The 23,788-nt window shown below is 53.5% G+C and overlaps 2 protein-coding genes across 2 annotated transcripts; both read right to left on the bottom strand.

The window, feature by feature from the left end:
- Positions 1-5,469: 5,469 nt before the first annotated feature.
- Positions 5,470-7,856, bottom strand: LOC120653551 (translation initiation factor IF-2-like). Its single transcript, XM_039931270.1, has 5 exons — positions 7,827-7,856; positions 7,106-7,753; positions 6,001-6,588; positions 5,869-5,922; positions 5,470-5,766 (listed from the first exon to the last, which is right to left on the bottom strand). Exons 1-5 carry the CDS (start codon positions 7,854-7,856, stop codon positions 5,470-5,472), a joined length of 1,617 nt encoding a protein of 538 aa, XP_039787204.1.
- Positions 7,857-13,795: 5,939 nt separating this feature from the next.
- LOC120653552 (elongation factor 2-like) lies at positions 13,796-22,387 on the bottom strand. Its single transcript, XM_039931272.1, is given in 6 exon segments — positions 13,796-13,866; positions 13,869-14,406; positions 18,333-18,342; positions 19,138-19,151; positions 19,947-21,848; positions 21,851-22,387. Coding segments are annotated over 6 exon segments (3,072 nt in total).
- Positions 22,388-23,788: the final 1,401 nt, after the last annotated feature.

Here is a 23,788-nt window from a genome sequence, read left to right on the forward strand (position 1 = left end):
ATAGTTGAGGCCCATATTTACCAATGTGCTTGCAAAGATCAGGTTGAGTCCACTTCCGCTGTCGATGAGTACTTGAGTAAGCTTGGAGCCCTGAACGACTAGATCGAGTACTAGTGGGAACTTTCCAGGTTCAGAGAAGCTGGTCCACTGATCCTCCCTGGAGAAGGTAATGGGGACCTCGCTATATTTGAGTGGCCTCTGAATTGCTGGCTCGACTGAGAGGATCTCTCTGAGTAGGAGCTTCTGAGCTCGCTTGGAGAAGCTGGAATCTCCTCCAAATATGACGTTGACGATGTTTTGCTGCTGTTGGAAACCATCACGGTCTTTCTTGTCGTCTTCATTATCTTTGTCTTGTTCTTTCTATGGAGCAGTTGCAGGTGCCGACTGGAAGGATTTGCGCAGGATCGTGCACTTCCACATCGAGTGGTTGCTCTTGGGGTGGATTGGACATCTTTTGTTGTGAAGTATCTTGTCGAACTGGTCCTGCGGTTTATCCCCCTTCTTATCACGCGGTGTGCGATCCATAGTGCCGACAGTGTCATCAGGCTTACGCTTGCGCGTAGGATCCCGCTGGTTGCTGGGCCCTCCACGGTCATTGTGGCGCTTCCCGTTGTTGTCGTTGTTGCAGCGGGAAAAGCGACTGCGTTATTGCTCCTCTTCATCTGCCCAGTGCTGCATCATGTCACGTAGATCTACCACCATTTTGGGCCGATTACGCCCAAAGTCGCGGTATAGCGACTGGACGGTGATGCCGCTCTAGAAGTAGTCGATGATGTCGTCATCAGCGACGTTGGGGATGGTAGCTCTTGTGTCGAAGAAGCGCTTGACGTAGGATCTAATCGACTCGCCTTGCTCCTGCTTGATCATGGATAGGGCGTGGCGAGTAGCTACTCGGTGTAGCGACCCTTGGAAGTTGTCGACGAACGCCTTCTTCAGATCCTCCCATGAGTGGATTGACTCGCGTGCCAAGCTTTCGAGCCACGTGAGGGTGCGGGCTCCAGGGCCATCGGGAGGTAGAGGACCTTGGTGTTGGTGTCTCCCCCTGCAACACTCATAGCGGTCGAGTATAATCATAACCATTGAGCAGGGTCTTGCTTACCGTCGTACTTTTGGATGTTCATAGGATTGAAATCCTTCGGGTACTCGATGTTGTCTAAAGCCTTGCTCAGGGCTTCGAAGCGGTCGGAGTTGTCCGCAAGTTGCGCTCTGCGTCTTGCGTTGATGATGTCCAGTGCGTCCACAATGGAATCCGCTACCTCTTCCCTATTGTTCCCATGGTTGTTGTTATTGCGGTTTGGCTGAGGGCCAGGAGCTTGATTTGCTTGTGGTTGGCCACCTCTAGGGCGATGACTACTCGCAGCTTCCTGATCCTCTTGGTTTCTTCGGTTCTGCTGTTCCTACTGCTGTTGACGCTGGTGGCCTCCGGGCGTACGGCTTGCTTGAGGTATTGCTATTGCAGTAGCCCTTGATCGCGTACCATGAAGCGAGGATAGGGGGTTCTGTCTCTCGAGTTGTTCAACAACGTTTTTGGTGAGATTTATGACTCGTTCCAACTCGGGATTCTGGATCATCGTCATGAGTTGCAGGGTTGCTTCTGTCATTGCGGCGATTGATGTTCTGAAGATGGGATCCGCAGCATTGTTGAATTCGTTGCTGAGGTTGCGTGGCGGGAGATGAGCATGTTCGGCCGCGCGAGTCCTGCGCACTTCTTTGCGTTGATTCCTTTCTCTGCGGGCTGTACGAGTGACTTTGTCTTCATCAGCTGGAGCGTCTTGGCTCAGATTGTCTGCTGAGATCTGATCCAAGGCTTCGTTTGGATCGTGGTTGCTTGGAGTACCCCGGGCTGGATGATTACCGGAACCAAACGCTCGTGAGAGAAGCTTTCCAGGTCTAATTCGTAATCAGCTAGGGCAGTTTCACCGGAGCCAGTTTCCCTCTCAGTTTCGAGGGGAGTGCCGTGTTGAAACGGGAGATCGTCAATGTTGGCGACTTCTCGCAGGTTGTTGTGTAGTTTTGCGAGGGTATCACCTCGGCAAGATTTGAGTTGCATCTTAGCCAGCGTATTGGTGATGAAATCCAGGCTGTCTTGAGGTGACTCGACTGGATCTGGGTAAACGTCAAAAACAGGTGCCTCCCGGCTAGCGGTGGCTGATTGGTTTTCGACGTGAAGTGGACGTTGCAAGCTATTTTCATAGGTGGATCTAATCGTCTGTTTGTAAACAGACAATGAGTTGCGCAAGCCAAAGACGGGTCGCGCAATAAGAGTCCCAATCCGAGTGGATTTTGGTTTGAGATCAATCTGAGTACGAATAGAACTCGAGTTGTATTCGAGTTTCGGCTCGATCTCCTTGGCGAGGTCGGGAAGCAACATGACGCCGCGATCATGAGATCTGGCGAGCTTGTTGGAGTCTTCCGACGTGGAGTTCTTCGATGTGGGAGAGTTGGTTAAGTGGCTATCAAAGCTGCCTGAACCATGGGCGACACAGACCCACGAACCGAAGATGAAGGTGGCGCCTCTGGAGGCGTCATGGTGCTGAAAGCGAAAGTGGCCATCGAACTCGCCGATGAACTTGCCGAATCCCCTACCTGGCGCGCCAGCTGTTGGTGTTTACCGCCAAGCTTGCTCAGGGATACCCTTAGCAGTAGGGTTTATAGGTAGGGATCGAAGGCTCTGGAACTCGATGGTGCAACGAACACAAAGATTTAGACAGGTTCAGGCCGCGAGTTGCGTAATACCCTACGTCCGGTGTGGTGGTTTGTATTGCTTTAGGTGTTGATGATTGTTTAGAGGGGGTCCCTGCCTGCCCTTATATATCCGGGGGGACAGGGTTACATGGAAAGTCCTAGCTGAGCACAGTTGGAGTCCTACTACAACACAATCGGGTAGTTTCCTTTGTACTGCAGCTAGTACTACGCCTATTAGGGTAGTTACAAAAGAGGTAAGATACATCCATGAGCTATCCCTTACTGTAGAATATTCTATGCCTGTGAGCAGTTCCGTTGTCCCGGGTCTGACAGCAGCGAAAGTGAATGGCGGCCGGTGTGGTAAAACCTAGTTACCGTTTCATTTTATAATGGCGGTGCCAGCATAGTAAAAACACACAACAGGCCAACAGTCCGTTGCAAATTGCGGAAAAAGCGGGATTTTCTGAGACATTCCTTTTTCTAAGATTACATTCTGGAAAAAGAAAACACTCACATCCCTAGTCAACTACTCGTCTCTTCTTTCTTCGATTGGGATTACATTCCTGAACAAGGAAAAGTACTCGACACAGTACAACTACTCAATATTACAACTCGAGTACTTTTTTCCTAACAAACTTTACAGCGACTCGGATCTTCAGGCACACTTCTTGGCTTCCTGAGAAGCCTGCTGCAGCTAGATCGGCCCGAGGCCATGACAAAGTACAAACTTGTTATTCCCATTAAGAGAATAATGATACTCGTATTTTGGGAGAAAAGTTTCAAGAGTATGGAGGCAGATTACAGTAATCGCCTCGCAAGTCCTCTTGTCGCATCTTGAGAAGAAAGTTCTCCTTCTCCCTGAATACGTTGTGATAAGATTAAGTCTCCTTACCAGAGATGTCAGTTCTTGGGCACCCAGAAACAGGCAACCCCAAGGATGTGACACAACAAGACTCAACCAGTCCACAGAGAACCTGCCTCATTGGAAGATGCAAGGACATGATGTCCAGAATGGATCCAATGAGAGCATGGGAGTGGCAGGATGAGGTAGCGGGGACTTTTCTTGTCACTTGCAAGTTCTCTTCTAGCATCTTTTGCTGGAAAGGACTACACAAACTTCAGGAGGGCGAGAGCAAGAACACCAAGGATAAGCCATGGCTGCTATACGTTGGTACTTCTGGCAAGGGCCTCTCTCCTGCCTTTTATAGCCACAAGGGATACTACTGGAGGACAACCCGTGACGCTACAATTGCAGCATTCACGGATGCATTCAAGGATGCAATAATGTAGATTCTCCATACAGTAACATCCCATGTGAGCACACAGTAAAGAGCCGTACATCCCGGGTTTTATGTCTGAAGTTATTTCGGGTGCAATTAGTGTAGCGTATTTAATTGTACCATTTTTCTGGGATTTTACCTGAAAAAGAGGTCTTTTCGGATACCGAATCTGATGAATCCTGCAAATATTCTGAAGAATAAAATCTGATGCCACGTTTTAATTCTTTAATTCCAAATATTAGCTTGGGGGCTACTCGCAGCATAAGAGAATTTGATTTAAGGCTCGGGGGCTGCGGAATATGTGCATCAGAGATTTATTTTTCAAAATTTTCAGCCTGATTCTGCGATTCAACCTAAGGCTCGGGGGCTACTCCATATGGAGCGCGAGTACTTCGCGCACCATATATGATCAAGATTTCGGGGCTTGATCACCTCATAGTCTCGAAGCAACCAGAAGTACTTGAAGGACTACTCGACGTATGTGAAGGAAGACCCAGAAGCAACCAGAAGGATGTTCTGACTACTTGAAGTACTCGAAGACGCCCACCAAGTACTCGACGCTTGCAGGACTCAGCTACGAAGAGCTCGGGGGCTTGTCAGACCCGGGGCAGCGGGACTGCTTATAGGCATAGAATGTTCTAGAATAAGAGATAGCTTGTGGATGTACTTTATCTCTTTTGTAACTACCCGAATAGGCATAGAACTAGCTGCAGTACAAAGGAAACTACCCAATTGTGTTGTAGTAGGACTCCAACTGTACTCGGCTAGGACTTTCCATGTAACCCTGTCACCCCGGATATATAAGCGCGGGCAGGGACCCCCTCTAAATAATCAACACCTAAGGCAATACAAACCACCACACAGGACGTAGGGTATTAAGCAACTCGCGGCCCGAACCTGTCTAAATCTTTGTGTTCCTTGCACCATCGAGTTCCAGAGCAGTCAATCCCTACCTACAAACCTTACTGCTAAGGGTATCACTGAGTAGACTTGGCGGTAAACACCGACAGTCGCCCTCGAGTAGTACGGATAAGGAGCAGGCGGCACCCTTGACGACAGCGTCAGCCTGATCCATAGCAGCCACCGCGGCGTCTCCTACGCCAGGCGCAATGACGTAGCCCATGGCCACCAGCTCGAGGTCGAGGACGTAGTGCATCAACACCACGCCGAGGGCCTTCTGGACCCCGAGGCGGAAGGCATCCTTGAGACGCTCGGTCACACGACCGCTCAAGGACCGCAGCGACTGGCCACTGAGCTGCCAGACGAGCCACCCTCCCCCTCGAGTTCCTGGCACACGGCCACGGCGGTTCTCTCCATGTCTTCATGTTCATCCTGTGTTGATGTAAGCGCAACCTGGAGAGCTTCCTTCGCCGCGGTCTTGTCCGCCACTGCCTTCCTCAGTGCTGAATAAGAAAACTAAGATAAGTTTCGGCAAACTGAAATTTAACTTAAGCAAATCATGCCCCTCACGCTTACCCTTGATACGCTCCTTCTCCGCCTCCAGCTAAGCCCGTGCAGCGTCCGCCTGCTCTAGGAGCGCCGACAGGGAGGCCTCTGCGTTGTGGAGGGTGGCCCCCTGCGCCTCGAGGCCGACATCCTTATGCACCAAGACGTCGGTAAGCGTCATGACGGCCATCTCCTTGCCCTGGAGCTCGGCCTCCTTTGCCTCGAGCACCTTGTCTTTTTGCTCCTGCACCACCGCATTCTGCCGCAGCTCGGTAGCCTGTGCCTCGACCTCTTGGGCCTTCCGCTCGGCTGCGGCTCTCTGCGAGTCGCGCTCGTGGCGGGCTTGGGCAAGCTCCTCCTCACGCACACGATCTCACGCCTCCAGGTCAGACACCAGGGTGTTGGCTTCGCCTATCTGCATAATGAGGCGGGCATTATCTTGCTCGAGCCAATGCACCCTGGTGTACTGCTGGGCCAGCTCGTTGCTCTTGTCGCGCGACATCTGCTTCAGCTACTGCAAGCGGGAGGACATGAGCGAAAATGACAAAAATGCAACTAGAAATGGACAAGTCACGGGATAGTCACTTACGTCGCTGACTTGGAGACTCCTCCCCTGATGGAGGTCCAGGGCAAGCGTGAGGGCGTTGTGGATCTCATCGTTGACCTTGTAATGCTCCCCCCAGGCCTTGTACTCCCACCGCTCATTATGGTCAAACACCAGGGGGATCCCGGGTTGAACCATTGCCCAGCTACCCTCGCGCTCGGGCTCCTCGGACGGCCCGGCGCCGAGGCCACCCTCGGATGCGGACACAATGCTGACGGCCATGACGGCGACCTCCCAGGGGTCCTCCACAGGCATATCCGCCACCAGCATGGCACCAGGCACGGCGGCCGCAGCGGCAACCTCCCAGGGGTCTTCGAGATGTCCCGGCGCCCCCGCCTCCGGCGTCTCCTCCGCTGGCACCTCCACCACCGGCACCACCACTGGCGCCGTCTGCACCATCGCCGCTGCTGCGGCACCCTCGTCCCCGGCCCTCGCGGGCTCAGGGGCGGGGACCTCTCCTTCTGTCTGGCTGATGGGGCACTCCGATGCATCCCCGCTAGTCTCTTCTCCTCCAGCTCCCAGCTGAGCGGCGTCCTCCACGCCGCCTCGGCCGGCATCGTCTCCAGCTCCCGGCTGGGCGGCATCTTCTTTGCCGCCTCAGCCGGTGTCTTCTCCGGCATCCGGCCGGACAGCGTGCTCCTCGCTATCTCGGCTGGTCTCTCCCTTGGCGCCCGACCGAGCAGCCTCCTCTATGCTACTCTGGCCGACGTCATCTGTGTCCGTCTACGCCCGGACCGTCGTGGCTCCCCGGGCAATCACTTCCTGGTACCGCGCAACGGTATCCACCATCTGAGGCCCTCTGGTCGGGGGCTGCGCCGCTATGTGTGGCGTGGCGCTCGCCCCTGTCTTGGGAGCTTTGGTTGGCGCCAGTGGGGAAGCCACCGGGGTAGCCCTCCAGCTGAACCAAGCAGGGGAGGGAGTCGGGATCAGCGAGGACCAGAGAATCGAATAACAAACACGAAGAGCAAAACATAGGATTACTAACCTCGAAAGGGCGCCCAACTTGCGCTTGTTGGAGCCACTCCTTAGGGCTCTTGGCACCCCACCGCTTCCCGCCGATTGGTTGGGGGGCGGAGCCCCCCTGACTCACTTGCACCCTCGGCGGCGGCGGCCGCCCGAGGGTCCCCACGCCCGCCGTAGTGGGCGCGGGCGTCGACTCGCCCACTGCCGTCACGGCGGGCGCGGGTGTAGTCTTGCCCACCGCCGTCGCGGACGCGGGCATTGCGGGCACCCTCCTACCCACCGTCGGCATGGGCGACCTCCTACCCACCGTCGGCATGGGTGACCTCGCGTCCGCCGCCGGCGTGCACAACCTTCTACCCACTGCGGGCGCGGGTAACCTCCTGCCCGCCCTCGGCGCGGGCGTCTTCTCCATCATCGCCGGCGCGGGCCCCTTCTCAACCGTCGCTAATGCCGAGGCCTCGACGCCAGCTCGTTGCTGGACCAGAGGAGGGCCTTCGGCAACCTCCGTGTCAAGGTCCTCGGACTCTGAGAAGTCCACCCCGGTGGACGACGAGCTGTACTGCTCCGGGGTGGACTCGGGCGTAGTCTGCGGCGAGAGGCCTTCCCTCTCCCGCCTCTTATTCTCCCTCTCATGGTCCTCCTTCCTTTTCCTCTTCCCTTCGCGGGTCGCCTTCTCCTTGTCCTTTCTCCTCTTTTCCGCCTCCGCGCGCAGGCGGTTCGCGGTGCGGATCTCGGGGAGTGGGGGGTCTGAGACGTACCCATTGTGGGTCAGTCCCTGCGAACGTGACTAGGATTAGGGAAAGGAAGGGGAGCAATGCAAAACCATCGACAGTCGAAAGCTAACTTACCAGCTGGATGTACCCCTCCCCGGGGTGCATCTTAATCGCCCAAAGCTCTGCGGCATCGGAGGGGAAGTGCGCCACCACGCTCTTCGCCCTCTAGGCAGCGGCATCGAGGGAGAGCAATTTCCTCGACATCCGCGAACCCTCGGGGATGGCCTTGGGGTTCAGCTGGTAGATCGCCAGCCTCCTCTCCATGAGGGGGAGCACCCTCTGCCGGTGGAAGTTGGCGATGACGGCGGCCGCGGTCAGCCCCCGGTGCGCCAGGTGTTGCAGCGCGTCGGTGAACACCCCGAGCTTGGCCTAGAGCTCGGGGGGCGACACCCCATACCCCCATACGTCCAGCTTGTCCGTCAGGACCTTGCCGGAGTACGCCGAGAGCCGCCCGTCGTCATTATGTAGATAAAACCACGCTTTGCTCCAGTCACGGTTGTTCGGCGTCATCTTGCTGGGGATGTATAAATCGCTCATGTTCTCCCGCACGTGCAGCGTGAGGCCACCGGCACGGGCGGCCCTCCTCGGCCCTTGTTGGACACGCTCGGTGTAGAGCTCCCCGTGGAACAGGTGTACCCACAAATCCCAGTGCACCTCCACCCCCCAAGTAGCCTTCATAGACGGCGACAAAGACCGCCGCCTACGAAATGGCGTTGGGGGAGAAGTTGTGCAACTCCACCTTGTAGTGGTGGCAAAGCACATGGACGAATCGACAGGCGGGGACTTCGAACCCCTGCTCGTGCAGCCGCACTAGGCTCACGATGTAGCCGCTCGGGGGCTTCGGCTCCCTCTCCGCCGATGTTGGGGCGATCCACACCGGGCGCGACGGATCGGTGTTCGGCGGCAAGACCCCGTCGGCGACCAACGTCTTCAGGAACGCCTCGTCGGCGGTAGACCTACCCCATGGCGCCGGATCAGCTAGCGGCGCCATTGCTTCGACACGGGGAGGATGCGGGGAGAGGGATCAGACGAAGGGAAAGGTGTGCCCGCTCTTCTTCTTCCTCTTCTTCCTCTCACTTCTCGGCTCCGAGCTCTGATGCAGGGGAGGTGGAGGAGGCAAGGGTGGCAAAGGCAAATGGCAAGGTAAGCCGAACGGATCCCCCGCCTCTCTTTTTTATTGCTGCGTCGGGCAGATTCTCCGCAGCGGCCCCGAATCTACCGCATTAAATACCTTAGATTTTACCGTCGCTTACAGTTGGGCCCCACACCTGTGAACCCCCGCGCACACGCGCAATAATCACCGCGGTGCGGTAATCGACGCGGAACAGTGGCACTGTAGCGCCTTCACATCCACTAGTCGCCGCCCGCGCCGCTCCATCTACCCGAGGCTGCCGCCTGAAAAGGCGCGCACGCACCGCACGCGCCGGGCCACGTCACCCACGATCAGCGGATGACGCGCGCGCGACCCACAACCCCACGCCGTATGCGGGCTGTGACGGAATATTCCCTCCGGGGGTTCCTTACCATCGAAGGAACTTTATTTCGAGGCCTTACTGATCAGGGGTTCGAAGGCTGGCCCGCCGAGTGTTCGACAGACGCCCCAGATCACCAGAGTCAGGGACAGCACGGACGTGCCCTACCAGTGACCCTTGGACACGGAGTTCGAGATGTCCTACGCAGTGTTCAAGGCCGGCCGAGGGTGCCTAGTAAGGGGGATCCCACCGAGGGAGAGCATCGAGCCCTCGGACCCTATCTAGTGGGTTCTAACCCCGCCTAGCGAACCTTTGCGAGCGCTTTATGTGACGTGTCTACGGACCACGAGGCGACCCTTATCGAACGGGACACGGACGTCTGCTTGAATCACCCGCTAACAGCTCACCAAAGCGTCTATGGCTCGCGGCCCGGGCAAGGGAAGCATGGACTGCTTCACCCCTCCTCCCTGCGAAAGGGCGACGAGGGTCGTAACACTAATTCAAGGGTTTCCCTGAATGCCTTCACACGGGCCAGGGCTCGGGGGCTCCTCGCACGCTGCGGCTAAGGCCGTATCCTTGAATAAATCGGCTGCCGCCGATCGTGAAATTCAATGTGTTAACAAATCCCCCCCCCACAGATCTGATAAATCGTTTGAACTGGTCCAAAGACGGCAAGAGGCCACCTCATCAGCATTAAAGAACGGCGAGGCTGGCTAAAAGGAACGCCGAGGCCGGTTGAAACAAAAGCTGAGCAACTGCCTCACCCGATCAACTATACAAACACGACGTCTATAGCCCTTGGACGAGTGCTAGCACTCCTCCAAGGCCTCGGGGGCTACACTCGCGAGTGCGCTGACGCGCCCCCACGAAGGAAATTTCACACATTTGAGGAACTAAATCCCGGCAGTTATCATCCGAGTCACCACTCCGAGGGATCAAGCCTCTGCAAGACTGATACTCATTCCTACAAAGGCTCGGGGGCTACTGTCGGGTACCAAAATTAGGGGCACCCTAACCTGAGGACTAAACCACCCTAAAAAACACAAAACACAATTAGGCAATCGGGCCCACAGTGCCAACCACCTCGTCAGACTCTACAGTCACAGCGAACCAAGGCAAACTGTCTTCCTCCGATCCGAAGGGGAAAAAGGACTACTAGAAGGTGATCCTGGAGAGGAAGAAGTCGCCAAAGCCACCAATGATGACAACTCCGTCGTCGCTCTACACCCAGACACCATAGAGCTCCTCCAGCTCTCCCACAACACCCGGATCCTCTCAGGGCTCCCATGAGACCCAATATACGCTCGGCCCACGGCCCAGCTCCGCGGTACAGCCCATCTGAGGCCTCCTCAAACCCGCAGAGCGATATCCGCCTCGCTCGAGGTCTCCCCGCCGAGGCCTCCAGCAGCGCATTCCATCTCTGACTCGCTCGAGGGTAGGGCCCTACCCTCGGAAAGCAGGCAATCTCCACCTCGTTCAAGACCCCCTTGGCCGAGTCCTTCGTAGGGCCTCGGCTTAGGGGGAAACTCTGCCTCGCTTGAGGCCACCCTCAACAGACAGAACAAGCAACCCATCTGCTCACCCGCCCGACTGACAGAGACATTAAATGCCAACCACTCCTATGCAAAGAGCGGAGTCAGAAGGCGTCAGGCCGCCATGCCGCAGAGCGGGTATGACAAGAGTCTCGTCCGCCAACTCCGGCCACTGTGCCGCCATTCCCGGCACTGCTTTGGTCCTGTGGGAACCTACGACCCCCTGCGCAGACGTGCCTGATGCTGTTTCTGCCACTGTGCTGCCAACTCCCCATACCTTCTTCTACTGCAGGACCCTCGGCAGGCCTAGGGGAGACCCTCGAACGAGGTACGGACCTTGACCAGCGCAAGACCACCATCAGCGGAAACCTCGGCACTCCGCCAACTCAGGCGCGGAGGACGGTACTTTCAACAGAAGACACCACACCACCCACAGGAGTCACCAGGATGCCGGCGCGATCCCCGCAAGGCTAAAGAGCTTCTCAGGACAGCTGTCACGCCCGGCGCCATACTCTCCAGTGCCCCACGGTGTACTTTCTACAGCAACCGTCTACTGCACCCCCCCCGATTCGGAGAGAAGACGACGACTTCTGAGATCTCCCCTGCATGTAACCGCCCCTCCTTATGTCTATAAAAGGAGGAGGCGGGCTCCTTCCCCAGCCTTCTTCACACGGCCTAACACTTACAACTCACAGAACACACACCCGCTCTCTAGAGCTCGACATTGGCACTCGCCTCAATCATCTTCTCCTCTAGCAGAGACTTGGGAGCTTACCTCCCTCTCTCACCTCGCTTGTACTCCCCTACTACAGGCACTCTGGTGCAAGATAATACAGTGCACTCGCACACCCTGCTGGATGTACGGCCTCGTAGCCGGAACCAGGATAAACCCTTGCGTTACTGTGTTGTCACTTACATCAACCATCTAAGATTAGGGACACGCAGCATCGATTACTAGTTGGCGCCAGGCCCTGAGGTCTGGACACCGACAAGGATGCAATAGCCAAATGCATCGCCGGACTGCTACCTGGTCAGTGCCTCTCATCTGTCCCGAGAGCCTCCAAAAACACTAAGTGACTTGTACGCAAAGGCAGAGAAATATGCCAGATCAGATGCAGAACACAGATGGAGAGTAGATCAAAGAAGATTAATGAGGCAAGCTGAAAAGTATAATTGGAACCAACAAAAGCAGAACCCGCAATTTGTGTTCCCTGTGGAACTTCACAGAACCCTGAGTCGCAGTAGACCTTCGACCCATTCATGCTCCCCCCAAACAACAAGCCGCCAACCAACTAGCGGGCAACCTCAGGTCATCAGCCTTCGGGCGACAGAGTCCGTCATGCATCTACCATTTTCTTGAGACAAAAATCAAAATTCCTACAAAGCAAGACACTGGATATATGCACAAAGTGCCTCAATGAAACTTCCTAGAAGAATCTCTAGATAACCAGACATGCTAGTACGTAAGGGTCATTAGAGCAAATTAAAACAGTAGAGGTGCATCAGAAATTCAGAATATAAGCAAATCATTATGTAAAAGTATTCAAAGTATAAGCAAACAACAGATAAAAGTTACGAGTTGGTATATATCCTACCCACATTAACTTGGTGGCATGCCATTTTGAAATTTTCGGTAGAAAAACTGCAAAAAAAAAACCCTTAATTGGAAGGGACCGAGAGAACAAGTATGTAGTAACTTCAAGTGCATTGGTATTTTGTCCTCACATTACATTGTACAGTTGAAATTCTGTAAATTTAAATCAATATAGTAAGCTCACCATTCACTAAGAGAACTCAAACATGAAGCATCCATGCTCCACGGTCTACAGCATGTGGAAAATGGCATAAATATTAAGTCAACGAAAGCAATTACTATCTTTTCCTTACAACAGGAAAGGGTGGTTGTTCTTGCTTTATGTCTTCTTAAAATAATTTTTCGCACCAGAGTTCAATATTTCTAAATGTAAACCATATTTACCATCACAATGCCTTGTTTCCCTTTTTGGCCCACAGTCAACTATACAAAAAACAAAAGTTCAGTTTTGCTTGACAGTGAAGCAGACATAGAACTACAGAGGATAGTAAAAATTACTGAAGCTGCCTTTTTTTTGCATTGGGCAGTGGCTGCATCTTTGTAAAGTAATATACTACAATATGATAAGATGAGGAATTTTCTTCCATCTTCTTAATGCAATGCAATGATACACAACTCTCTCGTGTATTCTCGAAAAAAAATGCTCTGTTATTACGTGAAGAAAACATCAGCTGGACCACTAATGTTACAGTGCAGATCATGCAGACTTGCCACCTTTCTATGCCACATGCCACTATATAAACCATTAATTTTTTTTATGCTCTTGACTTACACCCCTAAGAGCTAAAGGGAATAAACACAAGCGCTGTGAAACACTGCTGACATGGAGAAAATAAAAGGTTTAGGCACCACAAACCGTTTGTGCACATGCATGTGTGTAGCTAGCTTCTTGCTGAGAAGTGGGAACTTATGCAAGAGATCAAGCAACACTAAGAAAGAAATTGAGTCACGTAACCTGGCTCGGTGACTGCATTTATCTGAGAGATCTAGTAATAGGATAATGTCATTTTGACTCATCAGTGAACAAATAAATTACTAAACAACAGGAGAAAAATATCAAATTAAAATTGTTCAGATTTTGTAAACCAAGTAAAGCTGATGAGTGGTTTTCAGGTTGTTCTATCCAAAATGCCAAGTAAGTTTCATTTTGTTGAGAACTTGATCTGCAGTTCCCATTGCATAGATTTGAATTCAAAATATATGTGAAATATCTAAGGGAGAGTTATCATCCATTCATTGGCATAGTCGCGTAGAGTTATATATCATCCGTTCATCGACATCTGGGATGATATATATACTTATTGTCTTCAGAAACGGATTAGATTGTTTTCACCTTCATCAGAATCAAGAGCACAATACTAAAAAAGTTCATGTTGCTCAGTTTGCTCCACTAGAACTACTAACCATATCAAAACTGTACAATTTTCGTACATTGCGTCAACAAAATTACACTTTCCTCGCAAGAGTTCGCTGCTTCGTTCCATACTCCACAACTTTCTCTTTAACATGTAGGCCACGTTTGGGCCAATGCTTGAGCCATCACCGAATTCTTCAATCTCTTCCTGTGTTTTCGGGGTAAAGAAGGGGTCCTGAGAGATACATTCCCAGTGGCTAAAAGCTAGATGCGCACTAGCTGCACCTGATGTTCGTTTCCGAAGTTTCTCAGCGAACTCAGAGCTCTCGGTAATTGGCAAGTGAGCATGCACTGTGAACAAAGAAGTACCTTCTTGCATCTCTTCTTTCAGCACCTTGGCTCGACAATCACCCAGAACCGCAAACGCTGCACCTAACTGCTCCGTCGGAGTGGTCAATTCACAAAAGTACATTGGTTCCACGAGCCTTGGCTTGTTCTGAAGAACAGCTTCTCGGCATGCTTCCTTCACTGCTGTAATTACTTGCCCAGTGAAGATGTTATCATCAGAATGAGTTGGAACATCATCATCATTGACAAAAATGTAGGGCTCAACAACAAACGCCACACCCATCATAGGTTCATCGCATATGGGACCTGCATTTGTAGCAAACTGGAAACCTGAGACAATGCTATTCCTTAGTGCCTCATGTTAGACAGATTCTGTATATACTTGTGTGTGGGTCCTGCGCTAGGCATGTATAAGCCGGCCGGCCCTGTGTTTGGTTAGGGAGATATGGTTAGTTAGAGTCCTGAGTAGATTTAGTTTCGGGGTTTCCTTTAGCCCCAAGCTAGAGATATGGTTAGTTAGAGTCTTGAGTAGATTTGGTTTCGGGGTTTCCTTTAGCCCCAAGCTATTCTTAGCCCTATATATGTAACATGTGTATCTCCCAATTAACCAATCAATTATTCCACACAAATTACATCTCTTTCATGGTATCACGAGTCTAGGTTTTCTCCTTCCGCTGCTAGCGCCGCTGCACGCGCGCCCCACCTCACCGGCGCTGCTCCTAGCGCGCCTCTGCGCTGCCCGCCAGCGCTGCACTTTGCGCGCCCGCCCGGCCTAGCGCCATGACTTCTGGCGATGATGACGCCACCAAGCCTGCCGCCGACACTAACGCTGCACGCGACGAGGAAGCACGCACAGCCGAGGCTGCCCGAGCTGCTGCTCTGGCCCGCGCCGAGGAAGCTGAGCGGGAGGCCGCCTCCGCTCAGGCCGATCTCGAAGCCGCCGCCGCTTGTCTCCGTGCCGCGCAGGAGCGCGCTGCTGCCGAACGTGCCGCGGCCGCGCCCTCCAAGGAAGATGACGCCGATGCCTTCCACCATGGCGAAGACGACATCGACCTCCAGGCCGCTCTTCTCCAACAGGAGGCCGCCGTCCTCCTCAATCTCCATGCGCAAGCTGTCTCTGTCCAGAACATCCGGACTCTCATCCCGCTGCTCCTGGATGTCAACTCCACCTTCTACGCCCGCTGGAAGGAGTCCTTCCTTGACGTCCTCGGAAAGTACTCGCTGGAACGCCATGTTCTCTCCGACGCCGTCGCCGTCGCCCCTGCTTCTCCTTCCTGGGTGCGGATAAATTGTGTCGTCCGCACCTGGCTGCTCGGCGCCATCTCCGACGATCTCGCCGACTCTGTCTCCGAGCACGGCGCCTCCGCTCGTGCGATCTGGCTCGCCATCGAGTCCCAATTCCTTTGGAACCGTACCACCCGAGCTCTCTACGCCGACCAAGAGTTCCGGGCCTTTTCCCAAGGCGATCTCTCCGTCATGGCGGAAGATCTTCGGGACCTTGGCCAACCGATCTCCGAGGAGACGCTCATCCTCAACATCATCCGTGGGCTCAATGAGCGCTTCAGCGCCCTTGGTCTTCATCTTCACCGCAGCACCCCGCTCCCTTCCTTCCTCCAGGTGCGCGACGACCTTCGTCTCGAGGAGCTAACCATGGCCAAAGCTCCCCCCCCCCCCGCCGCTGCCCTCACCGCCCTCTCCGGCTCTAGCACCGGCGGCTCTGGCGGATCCAAGCCACCCACCCCGGCGTCGCCTCGACCACCCCAGCAGCAGGACTCCGCCCCGAAGATGCCACAGCAGTCGGCGTCCAACTCCGGGGGCGGCGGCAAGCGCTTCAACAAAGGCGGCGGCGGTGGGGGTTCCTCCGCTGGCGGCGCCTCCGGCAACACATCTGGCGGCGGCTCCTCCTCCCTGCGACGGCTCCACCGACCGGCACCAGCTTCTACAACCCGTGGACCGGCGCGATCTACATGTGGCCGGGTCCACGGGCCCCGATGCCTCCGCGGGCCGCTCCTCCAGCTCAACACCAGACCTACGTCGCCGGCCCACCTGGCCAATGGGCTGGCCAGTGGGGTGTTCCCTCCCCTGCTGCGCCTCTGTCTCTGGGCTGGGATCAGCAGGCCCTAGCGGCCCAATTCCAGACCATGTCGCTCCAACAGCCGCCACAACAAGATTGGTATTTTGATACCGGTGCTACCACTCATATGACTTCCGATGCTGGTATACTCTCGACCTCCACTATTCCTTCTAGTCACTATCCTTCATCTACATTGTTGGCAATGGGAATCTCCTTCCCGTGGTCTCCACCGGCAGTACTGTCCTTCCACATAACCTCCATCTTAATAAAGTTTTGGTTTCTCCTAACCTTATTAAGAATCTTATTTCCGTTCGTCAATTCACTATCGACAATAACTGCACTGTGGAATTTGACCCCTTTGGTTGCTCTGTGAAGGATCTTCCCACTCGGAACGAGATCGTCAGATGTAACAGCTCCGGACCTTTCTATCCGTTGTAGCTTCCGGCATCCGCCCTCCTAGCATCTAGCACCTCCTCGCTTTGGCATCAGCGTCTCGGGCACCCTGGTCATGAAGTTTTGTCTAGATTAGCACACTCTTCCGCCATCTGTTGTAATAAAAGTGCTAGCAACTCTATTTGTCATGCGTGTCAACTTGGTCGTCATGTTCGTCTTCCCTTTCATATGTCAACATCCCGCGCCTCGCGCCCCTTTGAGTTAATACATTGTGATCTCTGGACCTCGCCAGTTGCTAGCGTCTCGGGTCATAAATATTACCTCATTACTCTTGATGATTTTTCTCACTATTTATGGACCTTCCTCCTCCGCCTTAAGTCTGACACCTTCTCAACCTTGTCTGATTTCTTTTCCTATGTGCGCACACAATTTAACACCAGTGTGCAGGGCCTTCAGTGTGACAATGGCAGGGAGTTTGATAACTCCAGCTCGTGCATCTTCTTCCTCGCCAATGGCGTTCGTCTGCGCATGTCCTGCCCCCATACTTCACCATAGAATGGTAAGGCTGAACGCATTATTCGTTCCATTAATAATGTCGTTCGCTCCCTTCTGTTTCAGGCTAGCATCCCCCCCAAGTTTTGGGCTGCCGCGCTTAACACTTCTACATATCTCCTGAATATTCTACCCACCAAGACGCTCGATTTTTCTACTCCACATCTCTCCCTCTTTGGGACACCACCATCATATGACCACCTGCGCATCTTTGGGTGTAAGTGCTACCCTAACCTTTCTGCCACCGCCACAAATAAACTCGCTCCTCGTTCCGCCTTGTGTGTATTCCTTGGCTATTCTCCTCACCACAAGGGCTATCTCTGTCTTGACCGTCATACTAATCGGATCATCATCTCTCGCCATGTGATTTTTTGAGGAGACTTCCTTTCCCTTTGCGGAAACATCTCCCTCTCCCTCACGTGCGGATTTCGATTTTTTGGACGAGTTCACTAATTCGGTGGTTGTTCCTTTTCCACCATCACCGCATTTGTTGCCTGCAGGTACTACCGTAAGCAACATGCAGTCACGCATGGTTGCTACCCTTCCCAGCGATGTACCTCCTACGCCACCTGCGGTCCCTGCACCAGCTGCGCCACGCGCGGCCTCGATGCCCTTTGCTGCGCCACGCGCGGCCTCGACCCCCCTGCTGCGCCACGCGCGGCCACGACGCCCTCTGCTGCACCATGCGTAGCTTCTTCACCGACTTCAGCTGCGACATGCGTGGCACCATCGCCACCCACGGCTTCATCCTCCCCCAGTGGTCCTGATGCTGCACAGCCACTGGGACGCTTTGGCTTGGTGTACTCCCGGCGCCCCGCGGTTCAGCCTGCTGCTCTAGCGCCCGTCACGGCTACACCTGCTGCTCCCCTCCCTCGTGGCGCCGTCCGAGTCAACCCTGTGACCAACCAGCATGCCATGGTCACTAGGGCCAAGCGTGGTATTCGCCTGCTGGCTCTGTATCATGCGGCGCCCTTATCGCCAATTCCTCGGACGTATCGTGCCGCCCTCGCTGATCCCAATTGGCGTGCTGCAATGGAAGCTGAGTACTCTGCCCCCCTGTCTAATAATACATGGGATCTTCTTCCTCGACCATCTCAGTGTAATGTTGTCACCGGCAAGTGGATTTTCAAACATAAATTCAAGACCGATGGATCTTTTGAGCACTATAAAGCTCGTTGGGTACTTCGTGGATTCACTCAGCGTCCTGGAATTGATTTTGCTGAAACCTTCAGTCCGGTGGTCAAGCCTGCTACAGTTCGGACGGTTCTATCTCTGGCTCTATCACGCTCCTGGCCTGTTCATTAGCTTGATGTCAACAATGCTTTCTTGCAAGGCAATCTGTCTGAGACGGTCTATTGCGCTCAGCCTTCTGGATTCGAGGACTCCGCACATCCAGATTATGTGTGCCAGCTTAATCGCTCACTTTATGGTCTTCAGCAGGCGCCTCGTGCATGGTACAGCCGGTTTGCTTCACATCTTCTGCAGCTTGGTTTTGTCGAAGCTAAGTCAGACACTTCTTTGTTCATCTACCATCGTGGCGAAGATGTGGTCTATCTTTTGCTGTATGTTGATGATATTGTCTTGATGGCTTCCTCCGCTGATCTTCTGAGACGCACCATCACCTCTCTCCAACAGGAATTCTCACTGAAGGACCTTGGCGCCCTTCATCAGTTCCTTGGCATGCAGGTTCAACGAGTGGGTTCAGATCTCTTTCTATCTCAACGGCAGTACATGATTGAGATCCTTGAGCGGGCTGGCATGGCAGATTGCAAATCTCTTTTCTATCTCAACGGCAGTACATGATTGAGATCCTTGAGCGGGCTGGCATGGCAGATTGCAAGCCCTGTGCGACTCCTGTAGACCTGAATCCCAAGTTGTCAGCTGATGGTGCTCCTGTTTCAGATCCCACCGATTTTCGCAGTCTTGCTGGTGCCCTCCAGTATCTTACTTTCACCAGGCCAGATATCTCTTATGCAGTTCAGCAAGTCTGTCTTCACATGCATGATCCCCGGGAGCCTCATCTCACTGCTCTGAAGCGCATTCTGCGTTACGTCCGTGGCACATTACATATGGGTTTGTTCCTGCGCCCCTCTTCTCAGTTAGATTTGGTGGTCTACTTTGATGCTGATTGGGCTGGCTGTCCAGATACACGCAAGTCTACCTCAGGCTATGCGGTTTTCCTTGGTGATAATCTGATCTCCTGGTCGTCCAAGCGTCAGAACACTGTTTCTCGCTCCAGTGCAGAGGCTGAGTATCGAGCTGTTGCTAATGCAGTTGCTGAAGCCACCTGGTTACGCCAACTCCTGTCTGAGCTGCACACTCCTTTGCGCAAGATAACCTTGGTGTACTGCGACAACATCAGTGCTGTCGATATGTCCTCCAATACCGTTCAGCATCAGCGCACCAAACATGTGGAGATCGATCTTCATTTCGTTCGGGAGCGTGTTGCACTTGGTGATGTGCTTGTTCTTCATGTCCCGACGACATCTCAATTCGCCGACATCTTCACCAAGGGGTTGCCTTCATCCGTCTTCACGGAGTTTAGGTCCAGTCTTAATGTTCGGTCACCCGACGATTTGACTGCGGGACCGTGTTAGACAGATTCTGTATATACTTGTGTGTGGGTCCTGCGCTAGGCATGTATAAGCCGGCCGGCCCTGTGTTTGGTTAGGGAGATATGGTTAGTTAGAGTCCTGAGTAGATTTGGTTTCGGGGTTTCCTTTAGCCCCAAGCTAGAGATATGGTTAGTTAGAGTCCTGAGTAGATTTGGTTTCGGGGTTTCCTTTAGCCCCAAGCTATTCTCAGCCCTATATATGTAACATGTGTATCTCCTAATTAATCAAGCAATTATTCCACACAAATTACATCTCTTTCACCTCAGAATCAAGAGAATATATTGATGCCTGTATTTTATTGTTTTCAGTGACATTTTTAGTCTCTGCGCCAGATGCCCCCACAAACCCCAACCTCTCTGAGACATGGCATCTACTACTCACAAGAATACCTCCTCTTCCATTTTGGCTTGCGGTAACAGCACTACTTGATTTCAAGTCAGGCAAGAGAAGCAAGTTTGGCCCAACATGTGAAGGACCTAAGGCTCTGATTCTGTGAAGGTACCCAACCAATGTTTTTCTATATCTCTCAAGCTTCTCCTTTTCCACTTGCTCAGAGATCGCTTCCAATTCACAGTCAATGGCACTGATCAAGCGGTGCCTAAGCATTGCTGTTGAATTACCACCATCCTGAGTAAACTGTGAACTTTCCCCATCAATTATCTTACCAAGTAATTCTTCACTTTCTGCAAGGACCTTAGTCAGTGCATCGGGTAGCCTGATGACTTGAACTCTCACGGTGAATCTCCCATTCAGAGTGGTCCTCTCAGCAAACCCCTGTTGAGCCTTCATGCTTCCCCTTGAACTAACACTTTCTCCTTGGATGCTCTCCTTGAATGAAACTAATGGCTTTGAGACCTCCAGCTGGACCTTCGCGAACCTCTCCTCCAAATCTTTGATGCAGCGCTCCAAATGCACCTCGCCAGCTGCAGCAAGGACATGCTCGCCCCTCCGAGGGACCGTGTACACAAGCAATGGATCTGCCTGGTTAAGAAGCTTCAGTCCTTTCAGAAGGGCTCCCAGATCAGCAGGGTTTGAGGGCTCAACGGCGACCTTGAGCGTCGGCGACACCTGAAACGTCATGCTCGAGAATGGCCAACAATTCCTGGTCGACGACAGTGTTGCACTCTTCAGCACGTGCTGTCCAAGCCCCTGGATTGCGAGAACATTGCCGGCAGCCGCACTGTCAACCGGTACCAGGTCCTGCCCAAGCATCTCGTACAGGCACTGCAACTCCACCTCCTGCACATGCTGGCCCGACGCCTCATCCCCTTTTACCGGATCATACAACGGCGACAGGACGAACACCTTCTGCCCTGCACGAAGCACCCCACTGAAGACCCTCGCGAACGCCAGGAAGCACTCCTCCTCCGACTCCGGCTCACTGTGCCCATGGTTGCGGTTCATCAGCTCCCCGTTCAGCCTCTTGGACGGCAGCATCAAGTATGGCACTGCAAACATCTTGGACACGAATGCCACCACTGGCGCGCTTGCGCTCGTGCTGCAGGTCGCCACACAGCTCCTCACAAGCGCCGTCTCGGCGACGATGCTGGCGCGACCGCCGGCAGCAACCCTCCTCTCCGGCATAAGCCTTGGCACTCTGAACGCCTGGGCGGCGACGGGGTCGGGCGTGCACTCGACGAGCATCTCCATGACCGACTCCGCGAGCGGCAGCCACGCCCTCAGCACGGCGTGCAGCGAGACCTTGGGGTCATTACTGCGCAGCTCCCGTGGCGACACCTTCAGATTGAAGACGGAGACGACGTTGTTGTGCATCCACTCTGCGCCATTCGGCATCAGGCCCCTCTGGTACACCTTCCACAACGGCTTGAGCACGTTCTGCGCGAACGCGGGCTGCTGGTCCGCGCCGCTGCCCGTGGACTCCTTCCTCAGAGGCAGAATCGCCTTCTTCTCCTTGTCGACGTAGTACGGGCCCCAGAAACCCCTGAGCAGCGTGGCCTTGCTAGCGCCGGTTTTCTGGGCGTACAGGTCGGCGAAGCGGTGGATGCGGAAGCCCCAGCCGTCGCGGGCGCAGGCGAAGACGACGTTGCCCTTGTGGGGATGGAAGGCGTCGCCCTCGTCCTCGTCTTCGTCCACACCGCCGCCTGCGCGGCGGCCGTTGTCGCCCTGGAGGAGGGAGGAGAAGTAGGATCCGGAGCGGAGCGCAGCGCGGAGTAGATGGAGTTGACCTCGGCGAGGACGAGGATGCGGCGGAGGCGCGCGTAGGCGTCCTCGGGCGAGAGGAGCAGGTCGGTGATGAGGCGGTCGAGCTTGTTGAGGACGAGGCAGGGGCGCAGGCGCTCGACGAACGCCTGGCGCAGCGCGGCGTGGGTCTGGACGCGGACGCCCTTGGCGGCGTCGACGACGATGAGCGCCGAGTCCGAGAGCCGCGCGGCGGCGGAGACCTCGGAGCAGAAGTCGGCGTGGCCCGGGGAGTCGATCAGGTGCACGCAGTGGACGCCCGCGGGGTGCGCGTGCCGCAGCGCCACGGAGGAGGACTTCATGGTGATGGCGCGCCGCTGCTCGTCCGGCAGGTGGTCCATGAACCGGGCGCTGCCGGCCAGCCTCGGGTGGAGGAGCCCGCTGCCGCCGGAGGCCACCAGGTGGTCCGCGAGGGAGGTCTTGCCGTGGTCCACGTGCGCTAGGATGCAAGTGTTGCGCACGAGGCGGGGGTCGGCCGCCGAAGCCGCCGCCGGCACCGGCATCGCGCCGCGGCGGTTAGGGCGAAATCCGCCGCCGAACTGTACGGCGCGTGTGGCCGCGTGGGGTCAGGCCGTCAGGGTGAGGCGTTGGTGTTGGGTGGGCCACTGGAGACTGAATTGGACTGGACTGGTAGAGCGATTCAGCGCTGCTGCGCTGGACATCGACTTTGTACATTTGTAAAGAAAAAACTGCGTAATTTTACATAATCTGTAAACAGCAGTACGATGTAAACGATTTTTGGATAGGACTCGCTGTTTAACAAAACTAAGAAGTAATAAAGTTTCAAATCACCATAAAACAGATTCTCTGACATATGCTTAACAATATCTACTTTTCAGTAGCTCAAATGACATGTTGGTAATTTTTGCTAGATCCAGCATTCTTAGATACGACTCTAGTGAAAAATTTACTGTTTTACCATGTTTCTGCAATTTCTATGATTTAAAAATTGAAAATAATTTTATAAAACCTAGAGATTATTTTACTGGTGGGAAGATACCAAAAAAATCACGAAAAAAATCTTTATGTTATCGTTTTCTTTGTTAAAACATATACTGATGTGTTTGAATATAATTAGACTGTAGAGCTAACTGCAGACGATGGAAGGGCTAAGAAACTAAACAAAATTCATTTTGAGGCCAAATAGCCAAGTTCAAAAGAAAAAGGGTCAAAAAAACTAGCACAAGTTTTTTAGAACCAAAAAATAATTCTCTCAATAGGAATTGCACCAGCATCGGGTAATATATGGGGGACTCGAACTCTATTATAAGCGCAACTGGTTGAACTTTGCAACAATCAACTATGCTAACGAAATTAATTTAGCCGTATTGTAAATATAAAAGCTATGTGCTTCATAACATAGAGACTAACATGTATGTGGTCTATAAAAATAAGTTGAAGTTACTAAGTCCAATGTGTTGGGTACAAATTTAAGGGAATGAAATCCTAACGAGGTGGTGGTGGAGAGTTGATGGTACAACACCAATTTTTAAGGTTTGCTGTGATTTATGGAAGGACTTTCTAATGGCCACGAATGAGCGCTGTGACAGGGAAGCGAATCAAGTTGTTCATGAGCTAGCTCTGCAAGCTTTAGAGACAAAATTTTCTTGTACTTGGGTTGATTCACAGCCCACGTTTATTACAGTACTCTTGGTAAATGGTGTAACACTTTTATCTGATAAATAAAACTTGCCGGCATGGCTTTATCCAAAAAAAAAATTTATTTCTAGGCACGTGACACCATGCACCCACTGTGCTAATTCTTAAAGAGCAGTTTATATCATTGCTGGGCAATTAAATTGGACGCGAACAGTTCTTTTTGGGTGGATGCTAGGGAAAAAGGGCACTCAGGTTGGCAATGGGAAAAGCTCAGCCGTCCGTGGCCGTGGCAGGCTGGCCTGCTC

The sequence above is a fragment of the Panicum virgatum genome, chromosome 1N, assembly GCF_016808335.1.
Source record: "Panicum virgatum strain AP13 chromosome 1N, P.virgatum_v5, whole genome shotgun sequence".
NCBI lineage: Eukaryota > Viridiplantae > Streptophyta > Magnoliopsida > Poales > Poaceae > Panicum > Panicum virgatum.